Genomic DNA, 19157 nt, shown 5'->3' on the forward strand with positions numbered 1-19157 from the left:
CTTTGTACAAAGCTTTTGCTGTAGTTCTGCTTTTTTTTTTATGATGGTTGTAAGTGAAACTATTTTTTTCTGGTATTGGTACTCTACATAGAGATGCTGTCTTTCTGAGTGTGATAATTACTACTGAGGAGTAGGTCCAAAGAGGGGTACAAATGCAAAGACATTTTATAAAACAAAAACTATAATCTGAAGAGCAAACTTGAGTTGTTTTAACAGTTGAGGAAACTTTCTCTTTTCAGTGACTGTTAAAATAACTGACATAATACATTCATGTTTCATACTATTTTAAGTTACGACCTAGAAGCTTGGAGGTTAGCACCCTCCATATCGTTGATGTAACTTTCTACTGACATTGACTTGGAATTTTACTGATTTTTAGATGATAATGATTAATTTATTTTGTTTCCTAAGTTTTTTTATAAAAGCTGTTTCACTACACAATTGTGTTGATTTTTTTTTTTTTAAACAAGATGAAATGAAAGACTTCATCTTGTAAAATTACTTCAACAAGTCAAAGTAATTGTGTTTTGAAAGAGCTTTAAGGATCAGTCTAAAAGAGTATGGGAAGCGTGTAAGGCAGACGATTCACTCCGTACTTCCCATTTAAACCAAACATGGCTTCTCTCTCCTTGTTATTTTACTAAGTGCCAATTCTGAGGTGTTACAAGCATCCTTGCAAGTTAACTGTGCATTCCTGGTTGTCCATTACATGATGTTAACTTCCTCAGAATAAGTATATTTAAAAAAAAAGAAAAAGAAAGAAGGTGCAGTTTGGAATGCTGTTATCGTAAGACCAGTCCTTTTGCTGAATCTGTTTAGTGTTGTAACGTAATAAATCTGATAATTTTTTATCATTTAGATGACCATACTATGCCCATTTTTATATTGCTTCAGCTGAGGTGTTGCTTCTGCTGACCAGCTGATCGCATGTCTGAATTGAACAGTATGGAACTTGTTTATTGAAACTTCTAAATTTTGCTCTGGGTGTTTGCAGACACAACGCAACTCTGAAGTCCTTGTCTTTCACTAAAAACAGATATTATAGAATGTAATAGTTATGGCTGAAAGCAACAACTTTAATTGCAGCAGTGTTCGTGCTGCTGCCATAATGATTCTTCATTCTCTTTCCTTTTCCCTGTTCACTTGTAATATTTTGATTTTGGAAGACTGCGGATCTATAAAATGATAAGCTTGCCCCTCAGTATATAATTCTCATGATTTTACACATTAGGACAATTTCAGTTCCTGGAAAAGTAATTGTTATGCCACAGGTGACTGGCTTTTATTTCAGACTTTCTTAAAAAAATTTGTTACACTTTTAATAGCGATGAGACTCATTCCATAACCATTTTGTTCATAAAAAAACTGGCTTTGGCATGCAGATCCTAAACTGTTGAAATTTTAAATTCATTTGTATTGTTTAAGAATGATTATATCATTCTTTTTATGAGGAAAATTCAGTCAGTAAACTGTTGTCAATACTTCAGATTTACTTTCAAAATAGTTTAAAACCTTCACTATTTAAAATGTTCTTGATCTGGGTATGGTACAATACGCAAGTAACAATCTGTAAGTTTTTTAACAGCTTAGATTTTATGCGTCTGTGGCTTTTTTCATTAAGGACTTCAGTCAGAAGCACCAGAAGGTTTTTTTTGTGTGCAATAAAACTCCAAGATAATTAGCACTTAATCACATTGAAGAAATTAACTGAATTGTTCCAGATTTCCTTTAATGCTTATCAGAAACCTTCATCTTCAACCATCACAAGACAGCTGTGGTTGGAAGAGACCTCTAAAGGTCATCTTGTCCACCATGTCTTCCCAAGCAGGGCCACCTAAAGCTGCTTGCCCAGGACCGTGTCTGGATGGCTTTTGAGTATCTCCAAAATGGGAGGTTTATATCAAGCAAGTTAAAGAATTTTAAAAAGTTAAAACTTTCTTTTACAGCATATAAACGTGCTGAGCTTTACGTCTATTGCGTCTGCTTTTTGAAGGGTATCCGGTCTAGGGCCTTTTTGTGAGGCAGTAAGGATAATAAGGAAGGGAGGCGGCGAATCAAGTGTGGTCAGTCGCCCTAATTTATGAGAGCATATGAGAATGTGGGAATGTTTATGCCAGCAGGGTTATCTGATGGAGGTCTTCTTAGCCGGGAGACAATCTCAAGAAACAAACCTCAGTCACTAATTGGCAGACTAACAAACTGCAGGCACCACTTCCAGTATCGCTTGCTGTTGATCACATTGTGAACTGGGGAGCTGAGACTGGGAGGATGCAGAAACTGCAGAGCTCCGTAAAACCACGGTGGCACGCAAGGAGAAGCAGGAGCAGGAGAAACATGGAGGAGATAGGTAGAAAAGGGTGTAAAAGGGCTGTTTGCATGTGAAACGGGGCCGGTTAGTACATCTGTCTGGTGGAGCCCTGGAGCTGAACGCTGTGGTTTGTCCTATCCTTGTATTTTTTCCCATGTGCACACAAGCTGCAAGGCAAGCCTGGGATCCAGGAAGGGGTGCAGTACAGATGAAGGGGCTGTGCCTCAGCTTAAGGGATCTGTGAATGTGTGGTTGCAGGAGGCGTTCATGCTCTTGGCATTCTTCACCTCGCTTAGGTGTCGTATTTTTAAACCTAAGTATTATAAATAAGTTACCAATCGTAAAACTTCCCATAAGAGAAGTCGTCACTGCGGTAAATTTATCTATTCAAAGAAAATTGTCCCCAGTATGTAAACCTTTTTTTTTTTTTTTTTTTTTTTTGCAGTTTGGTAACTGAGGAATTTTTTTTAATTTGGAAGTATATTGTAAAAACAATAAAATAAAAAATCAGAAGTTTGACCAATTATATTTATGATATTGTTTCATCAGTTCTATTTAGAGTTTGATTTACCATTTGTACAGAAAAGTGAATTCAGTCACTGAACTCTCATACTGCTTTGGAAAGCAGAAAGTAATTTTCACATTCCATATGGAAAAGCAAAGACAGATGACTTTTTACTTGTTCACTTTCCAAAAGGACTTGCTGGCTGAGGATTTCTTAGAAGAAAATCAGTCTTTATGCTTTGTTCCTGAAGAACTTTAATTATGTTTATTGTAGAATTGATGTTTTGAGGTCTTACATAAGAATGGAAGACTATAATCACAAAAGCAGAGAGCCTATATTATGTAGAAGGTCTTTCCTGACTGTTTAAAATGCAGTTTTTCCTACTATTTTGAGTAGGAAGGATACTGATCTTTGGGGTGTGATAGTTGCACAGAAAATGGAGGAAGTGTGTTTGCTTCCCCCCCTTTAAATAGGCAGCTGCATGTGTATGAAACTGACTAGGGCATATAATCACAGCTTCAAAAGGTAACCACAAGTTTAGTGTGGCATGGGCTTGATATTTCACTTCAGGTTCCTGTGTTGAATTATATCAATGTGCTGTAGTGTGTTATTATAGAATTGTAAATCAGTGAACCATAAGTTTTTCTTCTTTATTGCTGATTTTGCCTTTGTCTCTGTGCATCTGACCTGTTAAACTTAACCTACACAAATAAAACAATCAGTAGTAAATACTTGAAGTTTCTTATCAGCCACTGACTATTCATATCTGCTTATCCTAGCACAGAATGTTGGATTAGGTGATACATAATACTTGACCTTGTGTTTTTTGTGGAAGCATGCAAAAGGATGATGCTTAGCAACCTTTAAGTGCAGCAGATCAGAATTTATCAGTGTGAGAAAATATTTGAGAGGAAGAGGAGCATCCATTTTATGGAAATACTACCTTTTTTTCTGTAAGAAAATTAGTTTTATTTTTTATTTTAGTAAGCCTTCACTGATTTTTGTTCTTTGAACAGCCATTCAGATCAGTAGAGAATTAAGACTTTTAAGTTTAAATGATAGTAAGATTTAAGGATGTATTTGCTGGATACAGTAGAGAATTTCTTTCGAAGGCATAGTAAGCAAACAAACAAGCATGTATTCTAATTCGGTCTAACATATTTGTTGTCTTTAAGTTTGGGGAATTTTTGCTATGAATTTACACATGAAAGTCATCCCCTTTTGAATGCATTCCCATAGTTTTTACGTTATACTAATCTGTCAGTTTTAGAAGACTGATAGTTTTCTCTTTTTCAAAGATGTCTGGCAACAATTTATTTACATTTATATCTTATAAAAAATGAACGATGGGGATTTTATCACCTTTGCTTTAGTTCTTACAGCATCTTTGTTCAGTTCCCAGACGAGCAAACTGGTTTAGTGTCATTATTGCTGACTACCATGTAGGATTATAGCTAAGAGGAAGGTGGGAGTTTTGCTTTTTGAGAGCTGGGGAAATTTAATTCATTACAAGTTAACATAAATGTTTAATTACTGATTCAGATATTGAGAAACAAAGAAGACAGACATTTAAACTCTTTGGGAAAACGTTTTCTTTGCCTTTCCCAAGCTCATCTTCACTCTAGACATTTCTCCTTGTAGTTTCCAATCTCCTTTCAGTTCAAACTGTTGAGTTCCAACTTCAGAAGTTTTAAACTGTAAATGATTTATTACTGTTAATTTAATGCCTAAAAAATGTACTTACTTCCTGCTTGAGAATCTTTGTTAGCTTTATTAAAGCCAAAATGTTGTGTACCTAAATGTATAGATAAAAATAATAGGTTAGGATGTCACGTTCTATAAGTATTTGTCTGCTTAAAAAGTTGTAGTTTAGCCCTGAACTGTAAGTTTCAGTAAATGCCAGCATAATAAATACCACAAAAGAAAAGTACTCCATCTTCTTGATTAAAACTAATTAGTATCAGATTTGCAAATGTTTGAGGTTCTGAACATACAGCTGAGTTGATACTGGGTGTTTGAAAAGTTCTCAGGCAAGTTAACCAGCTACCATACCAAGAAAGGGCAACTGCACTCTCAATCTACTTCATCTGTGGCATAAAAGTACACACATTCTTCTTTAATGTGAAATGGAAAATAGAGTTTTATGTCATCTGTAAATACTGCCCTATACTGGACTGTTTTGTTCTGTTTTATTTGTCTTGTATTGAATTTCATTTTGTAGGTCATAAATAAAATTATATTCTTACTGTACTTTCTAACAATCACCTTGTGACCGTATCCTTGCAGAAAATACCTTGTTTGCATATTGCATATTTTGGGCAAAGTTAAAGCTAAGTAACTTGTGGTTTAATTTGCTTTTAGAATTTGCAGAATTTATTGCATCTTCAAAAGAGAGTGCAAACATAAATCTTGGAAAAGGATTGGATAAGTGGACATACAAACATCCTCCTTATTTTATAAGGAAAATCATTGAAAGCTTAAAAAAAATAGCATGCCTGTCTAGTACTGGAGAAAATATTTTGTGTATTCCTGACTGGCAGACCTGTGCTTAATCACACATTTTGTTTTCAGTTACTTGTGTTAATTATTTGCAAGACAGGCCACACGTTAATTATTCTGCTTCTTTAACCAAATGACTGAGAGTTGCAGAGATGATAGCAGAAAAGATTTGTCCATGTGATTGCTCATTCCAACTATAACATCTGTATACAAATAACTTATATAATGTCTATTATACTGAAACACTTTCCTATTTTACAGATTATTGCTCAGTTGTAACGCTTGTGGACCAATCAAACGTGAAGTTAACATGCACTCTTTTCAGTGGAAATCTAGATTCTCTACCAAAAATTTACAAAAATGGAGATATTGTTAGATTTCATAGAGTAAAGGTAGGTACAGGGTGTTTTGTTCTGCTTTTAATGTGCTTGGTTTTTTTGTTTGTTTTTTTCAGTAAGAGAAGTGTAGGAAGAATTTAGTCCTTTGTATCTTGAAATTCACATGTAGAGATAGAGGATAAAACAAGCAATTGATAAAACTGAGCTGTGGTTATGGTTTGGACCAAAACAAAATTAACCATCAAATTCTTAAAACAGCAACAACCAAAAAAACAGTGTTCTACAGGTGGTTATGTCAACTCCTAAATAACATCTTCTGTTTTGAGACTTACTTGTTCATGCATATTGTAAATATCTAAATAGAAACTAGTTAACCTGTTCCTGGTTAGTATAAAGCTTCGTTAAAGGCTTCTTCATGTATAATTAAAGAGGAATTAAGCTGCAATTAGGTTTTGATGCTTGTGTTGCTTATCAGTACCTGATGTGTTGTCAGTCTTGGAAGCTCATTGATTTTTCAGAAAGGAAAGTCTAATGCTTAATTTCAAATTCTCTCTGAATCCCGTAGGATGAGTATTACAGACATACTGGTTTCTGAAATTCAGTGGAGGTAGAAACATGTTTCTTGTTTCTGAAGTAAAAATATGTGTTTTGTGTATGTGTGTATACAGAAAAGGAGAAAGCAGAAAGGCTGCTTAAAGGAATTGAAAAATTGCATGGGCAGTAGGTTAATAATGGATTATTTTTGAGACATGGGAAGTTCAGGTTAAAAAGTCCACTTTCAGGGAGGTTCTGTATACATCTCTGTTATGCAAATCTAATAGTGTTTCAGCTCAATTATTGATAAAGCATGCACAAGGAAACTTCGTTACCACCTGATGTGGGAACAGATTTTTGAGGGTTGATCTGAAATGCTTCTCAACTGATTAATCATTCTTGATGATTGTGTCAGTGTTTCAGTTATGTTCTAAAGTCTGTTAATGTTCCCCACACACAACTTTTTCATCGCAGCTGAGCTGTTTTAGGTGGTTTCCAGCCCCAACACTTCCAGCTGCCTGTAATCCATATCTCCTCAGATGCATAAGCTTAACAGCTTGTCTAATTACTTTCTAACTTAAAATGATCTAGAGTCAGTTTAAATAGTTATATTTTTCTGGACGGGCGTTTGTTGGCTATCTCAAGATAGCAGTTACTTTGCAAGTTTTGTTCTCCAATCTGAGCAGGTAAAAAGCTGGTGTCGGAGCCTGGTGACAGCTGCTTGGAGATGTGGGAGTAGGGTGACCTCTTCTTCCCTTTCAGCTGCAGCCAGCTCAGGATTTATGATTGCTGTGTAACACAGTTTTCAATAAAAACATGAACAACAACAAGAAAAAACTATAAGAGTTCTGAGTATGATGTCTGCAGTTCCTCACTCACTGTCTTTTCCTTTTGTCTTCAGGCCTTTTCACCCTCTCCTAGCTTGCCAAATGGAAAACATTTGAGAGTAGCAGAGGCTGTAGCCTGTCAGAACTGTGTTTACCAGCGATGATGGATATACATGTTCTTTAGTGTGTCTGTTCACATTCCTGTGTCCCAGAAATGCTTTGAGAGACTTCGAGGGAGTTGATGTTGATAGCAAATGCATTTTTAAAATGTCTGCTCCCAGCTGCACTGTTGTCTGCTAATGAATAACTTCTTTTCATGGTAGCAGAAGTGTCTGCAAGGTCCTGGAGAAGATTCTGTTGGTGTTACTCCGGGTAGAGAATAATTTTATTTGCTCAGTATTTGTTTAAGAGAATGAAAATTTTAATTGTCTTGGTAACTGAGTTGAATGATTGTCCAGTTTTAATTACATTTCTGTTACTATTTCTTGAAATACATTTTTATGATTATTTATCATGATGTTTCATGAATTATAATACTTAGTGAATTACAGTACCGTATTTGGACCTTCAGCTCTGACAGCATGGGGATCTTTTTTGCCTCCTACCTTGAAAGTTAAGCCTGTGATCTTTCTAGTCCCCCTTTATCTTTTGACAAAGAGAATTATTTCAAGTCTGTTTCTTTTTTTTTCTTCACTATGGATGCTCATAATGCTTACTACTTAAGTTGCTAAATGGAGGCAGTGGTCATCCAGCTGGTACTGACTAAATCTGTATTATTTTGTCCTCGCTTGACTTTGAGTTTTGGCTTGTGTTCTGCATTCTTAGTATTAGACAAACCCTGCCATGATGATAGAATTGTTCATTTCCTCATTGACTTTTCTCTCATATTCCTTATTACCTCTGAATGATTCTTGAACAAGAATTTATTTCCACACTCTAGTGAGGTGAATTGGTTTTTATTTCTGTTTCGATGTTTGGGGATTGGAGAGCAATGAGATTGAAATAAACAAGGATACACTTTAGGCATTCATCTTGTTCAGCTTATTCTCCTTCAGTCATCTAGTAGAGTCACTGGACATTTTCTGTTGACATTTTTTCCAGGATGCACAGCATTTTTGAGCACTTTGCATTTTCAAAACACTGTATTCATTGACATCTAATACAGTGGTGAGTGCATACTTCTACTCAGACCCTGTGTAATTGTAACTGAATTCTTGGAAGGGAAACACCAAACAAGCGACCTCTCATTATAAACTTTACTTTCTTGACTTCCTCAGCATAACACAACCTCTAATAATTGTGATTAAAAAGTTCAAAATCTTAATTCTCTGATTTATTTCATAATATTGCTACTGTTATCTTCTCATGCTTTGACATCTGTACCTAGGCTGCAGTTAGTGCAACAAATGAAATGGGAGTCTTAAAGATGGCAACTTCTTCATTACACATCACTCATTTGTTACCACTGGCTTATCGAGTCATGCACTGCATAGGAAAATGTTCTGTAGAAATATGAGTAATGGAATGGAGTATCATAAAATAATTACATCATGAGCTGAATTGTGTTTACATAGACAACAACTGTGTCATTCCAGCACTTTGGAATGCTTATGATTTACAGTTTTAATGTTCTAACTTTGAAGTTAAATGAAGGAAAACAGCAATTAAAATCCTCTCTATCAAATGCATGTTCAGCTGGTTCGGACTGTTCAGATTTACAATATAAACATATTGCTTCTTTGAGCAAGAGTACTTCATAGCCATGATATATGTGACTATACCATCTGTGTAGGTCAGTCAGTTTGATAGAATAAGATGTGTTTTGCTTAGTGAGTTTCAAGGCTGTTTGCTTGTCAAGAGTGGAGTGACGCTTGGCAATCTGAATATCAGACATAGGAAGCTTGCCTCCATAAATACAGCAGGATCAATCACACCCCTTTTTTACTGTCCATACTACTTCTGTCCTGTCTCTGTTCTTGAGCATCTCTTTCTTTAAACCCAGTAATACTTATGGTAGCATGTGTTCCATTATGTTACTAGCCTTGGTCTTTAAGCCAATCTGCCGTTATTTCCAGGAGCGCTCACCTCTGCACTTGGCTAGCGATTTCCTTGTCTCAGCGTCTTCCAGTTTAATCCAGTTTGTCCCATTAACACCGGTTCCTTCTCTTACTACCTGGTACACTATGGAAAGTACTGACAGACTGATGCAGAATTATATGCTCACTCTTCATTTCTAGGCAGCTCTGACCATAGCTGTCAAGTTGGTAAGCATAATGAGAGAGGAAACTCTGGAAATTAGGAATGGAATTTACTAAGTGAATATTAAACTTTGAGAGAATGTGGGTGCCAGACTCTTAATGTCTTCTGAATAAATATTGACAAAATACAGAAAGTTGGGCAAAATTAGGTGTGATCCTTTTTGCTGAAAAGGATATTAAAGAATGTGTTGCCTGAGATGGTGTAACTTACCTTTCAAATCCTTGCTCTTAGTGGAAGTAATTAAAATTTTTTGTGATTGTGAGATTCTTTTTAATACCAGAAACCAACACTTTTCTTGAAAATGTCAGTATTATGGTTGCTTTTGGTTTCCCTTCAAAAATGCTGCAAAACATACACTTCGAGGTTTTGATGAAGTTTAAGTTGGAAACAAGTGTATGTTCTGTAGTAAATAACATCAAGAACTGTTAACTCTAGACAATGATAGACTTCTTCCGTGATTAGAAGTTCCTAGAATTTCCGACAGTTTCTGAAATTTTTGAGTCCTTTTGGATCAAGTTACCAATCCTGTCTTTAATATCTGGGAATTTTTCCAAAATACAGTAATTTATTACATTATCCAAATTTTCTTAAATATGTTGTGCCAGTTTCTCTGAAGAATATTTCTAAAGCAGCATTATAATACCTGCTGGTTCTTAAATTATAACCAAAGTTATAATTTATTATAATAAATAAATAATAATAATAATAATAATAAATAAATAAGCAAAGTTATTTCATCTGATTTAAGTATGTATTCTTTGTACATACAGTATTTGTGGACAGCATGTTTTTTGAACTGGTAAATGAAATGTGCAGTGTATTGTTGATTGTTTCCTTTAATTTGTGTTTAATTACTACAGAAGTTTCATGTCATATTTTGAGCACAACGGTTCACAGAAATAGTAGAAGATAAGTTATAATTAATGGTCCTGGTATCTCTGTATTTTTGATATTCTTGTTAAATTTTATTTTGCTTCCATATGACTTTTCTTAACTTCTCATAGGAAGGTGTCTGCAGTTTTTGTACCTCATTTTCTTGTTGTTATGTTTAAACATGTTCAAACTGGCTTAATTTATACCAGCACACAAATTATTTATTGTGTTACTTCAGATTGCTTCTTTAGTTTGTTGCTACCTCTTTCTCACTAAAGCTGAAGGTACATGTATACTAGGAGTACACTATTAAAATATGAGAAAATGTAATCAAGATACTGTATTAGCCAAACTTGTTTAGACTGTGATGACTATAGTTGATGTGAGAAAACTGTTTAAGAAATGTAAGGAAATACTGAAAATTTGCTTGGCTCTTTCTCTGACAGGACACATTTTTCAGATAAACACAGTTAGTGACAACTTTCAGACTTTTACAAAGAAATTAATCTCTGGATCTGATATGAAGTCAAGGTTCAGGCTTAGTTGTCTAGCATATTTCTGAGCAATAAATTATTAAATTAATAATGATTTTTAAATATAATTAATTTTTTTGGTGCTGGAATACTTGTGTGTTTGTCTCTAGGTATCCTGAACTAGCTTGTCTCGCAAATGACGTATTCAGAAACCTTGCTGCTTTTTCGATCAGCTGATTTTAATTTTAGAGATTAGGTCAAAACAACTGGTTGAAAATCAGGGTTTGAGAGTTCTGAATGCTAAAAAAAAATTTTGAGACTTGTGGGTAAAATAGTCTGTGCTGTTACTGATTTTAGTCTGCCTCTTAAAATAATTTTTGATGTTAGATTATACTTCCTTCTTATAACGCTTTGCTTACTTGTTAATGTTAATTTGCTTTTTTTTATTTTGACTCTTCTTCTGACACTAGGAATGAAAATGATTAGTGATCCATTATTTATGCACATGATAAAGGAGAAGCATAAGCATACTTCAGTGAAGTACAACCATTTTTTTTTTCCTGTTTTCTTGTAGATTAGGGAATACAATGGACAAATGCAGGGAATTACCAGTGCAGGATTTGCATCCCTGACATTTGATGGAACTGTAGGAACACCAGTAATTCCTCGAGCCTCTAGCAAAGTGTACACCTTCATAGATGAAGAACAGAAAACAGTAGAAGAACTACGTATTTGGGCAGCCAGTAATCTTTCTGTCTCTGGACCAGAAGCAAAATTATCTGATGTTAAGCCAATGATGTTCTTCAATCTCACTTGTCAACTGGTAGGGAAGGCAAAAGTGGATAGATCTTCTTTTCTTCTAAAGGTAGATTTATTTTCTTTAAGTAATTTGTTATATTATTGTGTGGATTAATTTGTGGAGATTAAGGAAATGTATGATTCTCTGCCATTTTATTTCATTGGAGACAAAACAGAAATCTCAATTCTTTTTCATCTAATTTATTTATTTTGAAAATTTTTTAAGATGGAATTGGTGTGGATGGTAAGTACTACAAACATTCCTAGATAAATATTGTAAGATTTCCTAAAGTTGAGAAATAGTACTAGTTTTAAATTTTAACTTTGTTTCCTACTCAGTAGCAATTATTGCTCGTTTTTCTAGATCTGCAGTATATAACTAATTCAGTATGTAGTACTCTCTAGAGCTCTAGGTAGCTGCTTGTAGTTACGCATAAGCACTTTGGGAGATTGTTGCTTAATGAAAGTACAGAATGTAAAGTGCCACGCAAGAGGAAAGTACTTTCCGAGGAGTGATCCTCAACATCAGCTAAATATAAACTAGGTCTCCCTATTTTTCCTGGTTTAGCTCCCTATGCATCAGTTTGATGTTATTCTGAAACACCTCTGTTTTTATTTTTAGTTTTTTAAGTTGATTGTTAAACTGCAAGCATTGAAGAGCATGCTATAAAGTTACAGAATGGAAAACAAAGATATTCCTTGGTAATTCTGTATTAAGCCATGCTGATATAATCTTTTTAGAAACAGGTTGCATTTTTCTCTCACTAAAGCAAGAAATAATCTTCTCCTGTGCTACACAGAAACAAACCTTGAGTGTCATCCTATAACATGCTTTGCAACTGTTACAAACATTTCCATTTAATTGTGTCTTATGAAATGATTGTCAAATGACATGCAGTAAAATTTGAGAACTTTTTGGCCTAATTGTCGTTCATTAGTGTGTGTTCAGCATTGAAAGGCCTTTTGCAAGGAGAGACGCAGGCACTTTCTTAAGTAACTAATTTGTCCTCTTTTCTGTGTTGTAATTTTTGAAGTCTATTTTGTCAATTATGTGTAGTAAGGAGATGAAATTGGCAGGGTGGAGCTGTGTAGACTCAGGATAGTAAAGTCTAAATGAAATCCACTAGCACTAGGTCAGTTTTTCTCATGCTGATTCCTCTGTCAATATCCTTTTTTTTTTAGCACTTTAAAATATTAAATACTTAAACTTGTATTAAAATACAACAAACAAGCTTGATGAATTGATTGATGAACCAACAGTGGTTGATGAACATTGATGTGCTGTTGCTAATTTCAAACAGACCAAGGTCCTTCCCTTGCATATAAAATGTTGGTAATGCTGTAAGAGAAAGCTTTTATAAATATTGTAGACAGAAGTCTGATTATTTCGTTGATTCACTAAATAAAGAAACAAAGCACAACAAGCTCAGATCAATTGATCATTAAATATCATATATTGTTACGTTTCTGTTCTTAGGTTTTTTTAACAGTGATGTAAATTTACTGTGTCATTCCACACGACAGTTATTTTCATGGTTGATAATACAGTAAAGTATAATGACAATTTTAAGCACTGAGCTCAAGTAACTAGTGTGATTGCTTCAAACATAACTAAAATGAATTCTGGTGATTTTTGTGCATCACCCGTAGCATAACCTTTAATATTACACTCAAATTATTCTGTATAAGCCCGGCTCCTTAAGCTGACATGGAACGAAGACTGTTGCTTGTCTTATGAATGTAAGCTTGAATTGTAAAGAGGCACTTATCTATTTCTGAGAGTTTTATTTTCAAATCAGTGGAGACTTCACACTGGAAGTGCTTCTGTCATTTATCTATTTTGTAAGAGTTTTATTACTGCTCTTTTCTATCTGTCAGTTATCTATGTTAAGCTAAGTCAGGAAAGCAGGGTTTATGGTGCCTCACCTGTTTCAGCATCTTGCAACATGGTGATCACTAGCTATTCTGTGATGTCTGTCTGTTCATGACTAGTGATGGAGCTATTTGTTGTTTCTCATCCAGAGTTTGTTTGATTGTTGTTGGAAAGAATGAAGGCATGAGGATACCTGTTCATAACTGTGGCACTAGCAGATACAGGGAAATTCATAGAAAGTCATGGTTCCTGTATTTTCATCAACAATTTAAGTAGAGTGTAACTGGTAAGCTCCTGAAGTAGCTGTGCTCTTACTTGTACAAGTTTAAAATACTAAATAAATAAAATACATTTAAACACATAATTTTCCACAGAACCTTTTTCTTGTAAAGAGAGCTTACTGGCTTAGAAATTCTTCCAAAATATGGCCTGACATCAGCCCCGTTAGTTCCTCTTGCAAAGGACATTTTAAGCTTTGACCTGACAGGGGTCGTTAACATTATTTCTGTCAGTTTGTAAGATCCATCTTACAAGTGTGGAACTACCAATGTATCCCAAGTAAAGCGAGTTTGAAAAACAGTAGGAAACGAAGCGTCTAATTTCATAACATATGCCTATAGCACTAAATCTGTGTTTCTCTAGCTCAGTTCTGGAAAAGCTTGACTAATTCCAGCAAAGGGCAGCGTCTCATTCAGAGGTGGTTTTAAATGTTTCATAACAGGCTGTTTGTTTGTTTGTTTCAATCTGTGGGAGCATACACAAGCTCATTATCTGAGTCCTTCAGAGTACACTACACTCTTATTTGGGAACATTAATTTGATGTTATGGGTCATTTTAACTGTAAATAATTTTTCCCTTTTATCTCTTGATTTGGCTTGAGCATTTCAGCCGTGAGTTGTTCTCCATGCGTGTACACGTGGCTTTGCTGCTTCTTAGATCTTTTCCTTTGTGTCCTTTGATTCACAGCAGTTCAGAAAGGGATAGAAACTCTATAAAAATTGACCTCTGGTGTCTTCACTGTCTTCACCCTTCCTTGTCCTTCTTCCCACTCCACCTGAATGGCCTGACTCCTTGGTATCATGAACTGTCTTATCTTCTGTTGCACCAATATGTATGAATTCCTATGCATTAATATTTTGAGCATATTGAAGTAGTTGATTTTGATTGCAGGTATGGGATGGCACAAAATGCCCCTACCCAACGTGGAAGGTACCTGTGGAAGCAAAAGAACTGGAAGGAGACAAAGAAGTTCTTCATCATCTGCGAAATCTAACAGTGGACGTTTTAGTCTATGACAACCACGTACAACTGGCAAAATCACTTAAGGTAATGCACAATTCATTGTTTCCAACTCTCAATTTATGGTCTATTTTCTGCCTAGAACTCACTTCAGAGAACATATCCATGCAGTTCTGCTCTTAATTAGTCTCAAATGTTGCTCTTTATTGTTCAGTGTATTTCTCATACCTTTTATTTGAATACAGAACTCCTTAAACATGTGTAAAACAGCCTCATTACCCTAAAATCGCCATGGAAGAAGTTCTTGCAATTAAGCGGTTCTCTCCAGACATTGTAATATCATACGTACTCTGTATGTAGTGCATTCTGAAAATGTATTCTGTGCTACAGAATTATTTTTAAATGATATGAAGAAGAGTTGAACTTGTAGTTCCATTAAAGGCCTGTAATTCTGAATAAAAGATTTTATCTGTTCTATAAACTTCTGCAGTTTGCAGTGCTATCTTCATTTAGTGGGTCACTAATGTTGATTATGCTTAGGTAGAGAAAACAACAACATAATTAAGCATTTGATCTTCAGCAATACTGCCATCTTGCTTCTAAATACAGCAAATTAGCCAAAAATACATCTTTCATTTTACAGCTTGTCTTCTATACCCATGCATAGTTTTTAAGATAGTGGTTGCCACAAAATAAAGGTAAACGGTAGACATTTCTTAGGCTGGGGCTATCAGCAGACATGAAATCAATTTGATGTATAATGCCTAGTCATAAGTCAACGACTGACAGCAAAATAACTTGCCTTTGTGTAAAAATGCATAACAAAATTTACAGCAGTAATTCATTACCTACAGATCATGTTTCATAATTTTTATTTTGCTAACTTGTTTTCATTTACTTTATATGTCAATGCTGATTTTCCAGTGAAGCAGTATGTTTTGCAGAGGAGATCATTAAAAAAGTTTAGATAGGAGGCAGTCTGAGCTGCAGTGACCATGCCGTAGTTGAGTTTGTGATTGTGAGGAATATGGGCCTGGCAAAGATCAAAGTCAGGAACTTGAACTTCAGGAGAATGAACTTCTGACTGTTCAAGGAATTATTGGATGGGATCCTCTGGAAAACTGTCCTTACGGACATAGGAATGGAACACAGCTAGCAGGTCTTTAAGGATGCCTTTCTGAGAGCGCAAGAGCTCTCCATCCCTGAGTGTAAGAAATCAAGCAGACGAGGCAGGAAACTGACTGAAATGACTGAGCAAGTGCCTGCAGGTCAAACTGAGTGATAAGAAGGAGAAGTATGGGCAGTAGAATTAGAGACATGTGACTTGGGAAGAATATGGGGTTGCTATTCAGAGCCAAGCTTTCCTGATCCAGGAATTTTTTCAAGAAAAATAACAAGAAGGAGTTCTATGGATACATTGATCTGAAGAGACAAAACTAGAGCGTACCCCTTGATAAATGAGAAAGGTGAACTGGCTTCAATAGGCATGAAACAGGGTTCTCATGTCCTGGAACTTCTAGGCGGGGGTTGTTGAGGAGCAATAGCCCTTCTGCTGTAAGCAAAGAGGAAGTCAGAGACCACCTCATGAGCCAGAATGTGTACAAGTTGGGGGCCGAATGACATGCATCCCAGGGTTCTGAAAGAACTGGCTGATGTGGTTGCCGAACCGCTCTCTATAATACTTAAAAAGTCATGGCTGTCGGGTGAAGTCCCTCATGACTGGCAAAAGGGAAACATCACTCCCATTTTTAAGAAAGAGAAAGGAAGACCCTGGGAACTTCAGGCTGATAAGCCTCACATCTCTGCCTGGAAAAGCATGGAGCAGATCCTCATGGAAGTGATACTAAATTACTTGTGAGGTGAGGAAGTGATCCATGATAGCCAGGACGACTTCACCATCCTGACCAATCTTATGACCTCCTATGATGGAGTGATGGCATCAGTGGATGAAGGAAGGGCAACTGATGTTGTCTAGCTGGACTAACAGGATTCCACACCACATTCTTATCTCTGAGTTGCAGAGGTAGGGATTTGAAGGCTGGGCTATTTGGTGGGTAAAAATGAGTTGAATGGTTGTAGCCAGAGAGTAGGTGGTCAGTGGTTCTATGTCCAGGTGAAGATGGGTGATGAGAGGTGTTCCCCAGGGGTCCTTCTTGGGATTGTTGTTCTTCATCATCTCTGTCAGCAACCTAGACAGTTGAATCAAGTGCACACTTAGCAAGTTTGCTGATAACACCAAGCTGTGTGATGCGGTGACACAAACGAAGGAAGGGATGCCATCCAAAGGGACCTGGATCTTGCTCGAAAAGTGGGCACATGAGAATCTAATGAAGTTTAACAAGACCAAATACAAGGTCTTGCACTTCAGTTGGTGCAATCCTAGATACATCTACAGACTAAGGAAAGTCTGATGAGATCAGCCCTGTGGAAAAGGACTTGGGGTCCTGGTGGGTGTGAAGCTGGACAGGAGCCAGCAGTATGAGCTTGCAGCCTGGAAGGCCTAGAGTATCCTAGGCTGTATCAAAATAGGGGTGACCAGCAGGGCAAGGGAGGAGATTGTTCTCCGCTTCTGTTCCCTCGTGGGGCCTAAACTGGAGTGCTGCATCTAGGCCTGGGGCCCCCAACACAAGAATGATATGGAGCTGTTAGACCAGGTCCAGAAGAGGGCCATAGAGGCTGGAGCACCTCTCCCGTGAAGACAGGCTGAGGAGTTGGGCTTATTTAACTTGGAGAAGGCTGTGGGGAGACCTCATTGCGACTTTCTGGTACCTGAGAGCTTATAAACAGGAGGGAGACCAACTTTTTACACAGTCTGCTAGTGACTTCTCTCATTTTTTTTCACTCTTACATGTTCTTTCTTACTTAACTGTCAAGTATCTGTGCTTTTGTTGGATATTGCATAGTGTAGCTGAAGCTCTAATGTGAAAGGAAACCATTCTGGAACCTGTCTTGACCTACTAAGCAGCACAGGCTCTGTTTCTCTCCACAGCTGTGGTACTTTCACTCACGTAAACTGTAGAAGTTTTAAGATATTCATGTTTTGTGGGTTTTTTTTGTTTGCTTGTTTTCACTTTTTAGTGGATTGTCCTAATAGAGTTATTGAAGAAAAAGGTAATGATAACCTAATAATTAAACTTCAGAAAGATTTAGTGAGCTCAGGTTACAGTTTACGCAATTTAATTTATTTCACAGAAAAATCTAAAGATAAATTGCTGAGGTGCCTCATAAAATTGAATTTAATAAAAGGTTTATTTTTAAGTACTAGTGAAAATCATACAATGTCATAAGAAGGTATAACTGAAGTACTCTTCATTAACCTGTATAATATTTTATTTCATTCAGAGTTTTGTTAAACAAAGATTTTTAGAAAATCATTTTTGTACGCTATTGAACTGGTGGGAATTCACTGTATTCATATCCACCTTCTGAGTGTGAACACAATAATAGTGTGGACAGAAACTGCGTACTAAGTTTTTTGCTAGTTTATTGTATCAGAAACAATAAAAGGGCTCTATTTTTGAGCCATCTCTTCTGCATTCAGATATAACTTAGAATTGCCTTTTTATTGCGTATTGTTGAGGAACTGTTAAGTTACACTCCCATGTTGTACCATTTGCAATGACAGTTGCATCTCTGAAATGAAGTTTTATGTAGGAACAATGCACTTTATGCAGTTTTTCAGTCTGCAGAAGGGCAGAAAAAAAAATCAATCTGAATTATTTGTTTGTACATTAAAATTGTATCAGTGGGTTACATGCTCAGACAAGAACGTTGTAAATAACCAATGCACAGTGTAGAGAAACTGGCTTATATATTATAGTCAGTTGATCACAAGTCCTAGAGCGCAGTGTCAGAAAGCAATCATTTGTTAAAGTCTCTTTAAAGGTATGCTACAATTGATTCTGTAAGCGGATGTTTTGTCACCTGTTAGTGGCCTCCCTTTATGCTAATAAAAGTTGTGACTTTTCAGCATTTGCTACCTTAGCAAAACAGAAACAAAATTTTCAGAAATCTCATCTCTCTGAAGTAGATTATTTCCTGGGACAGAAAGACATAAGCAGAGCTACAGTTAAGCAGAGATAATGGTGTTCAGTGTTTTTTCCAGAATTTCCCTCTTCTGTGCACCTTGGGTACATGAGGCTTTCCGTTTTTTTAGGAACCCTAGCCTGCAGCTAGCTTTGCAAAGTACCCTTTCTCCCTGTAGGTCTTACTTTGTTATTCTTCTGTCTTTTTTTATTGCTGTTATTTCCAGAGGTTCTCAGGATTCATGCAGGCTTTACCATACTACTCAAAAATTAGATCTGTGACATGCATTTCTCCATTGGGGGTATTTTGCTAGATACTAGATAACTGATCTAGTGGGTGGCAACCCTGCCCACGGCACAGGGATTGGAACGAGATGATCTTTAAGGTCCCTTCAACCCAAACCATTTTATGATTCTGTGATACTAAGTGTCACCGTGAACATCAGAGATCCATCAGTGCACAGTAAGAGTCCAGGTTAGAGATTTCCTTCACATACAGTCATTCAGTAATATGTGGTACTAAGCACTCCTCTCATGGGTTAGTATTGCCTATTTTGTTTTACCATGTATTTTCTAGTTAACATAATAAAAATGAGCATGCCTAAA

The 19157-nt window shown here is 36.2% G+C and overlaps 1 protein-coding gene across 4 annotated transcripts in view; it reads left to right on the forward strand.

The window, feature by feature from the left end:
• POT1 (protection of telomeres 1) overlaps nt 1–19157 on the forward strand; it is a 62242-nt gene that overhangs the window by 21988 nt on the left and 21097 nt on the right. For 3 of the 4 annotated variants that reach the window (XM_021384775.1, XM_021384776.1, XM_021384777.1), the window contains exons 9-11: nt 5574–5704; nt 11191–11481; nt 14458–14613. In XM_021384775.1, the coding sequence (XP_021240450.1) occupies nt 5574–5704; nt 11191–11481; nt 14458–14613 (578 nt within the window). Of the gene's footprint in view, nt 1–5573; nt 5705–7194; nt 7384–11190; nt 11482–14457; nt 14614–19157 lie in introns of those variants that run through there. The other variant, XM_021384779.1, reaches the window with a different exon arrangement.

This window comes from Numida meleagris, chromosome 1 (genome assembly GCF_002078875.1).
Source record: "Numida meleagris isolate 19003 breed g44 Domestic line chromosome 1, NumMel1.0, whole genome shotgun sequence".
In the NCBI taxonomy this organism is placed as follows: domain Eukaryota; kingdom Metazoa; phylum Chordata; class Aves; order Galliformes; family Numididae; genus Numida; species Numida meleagris.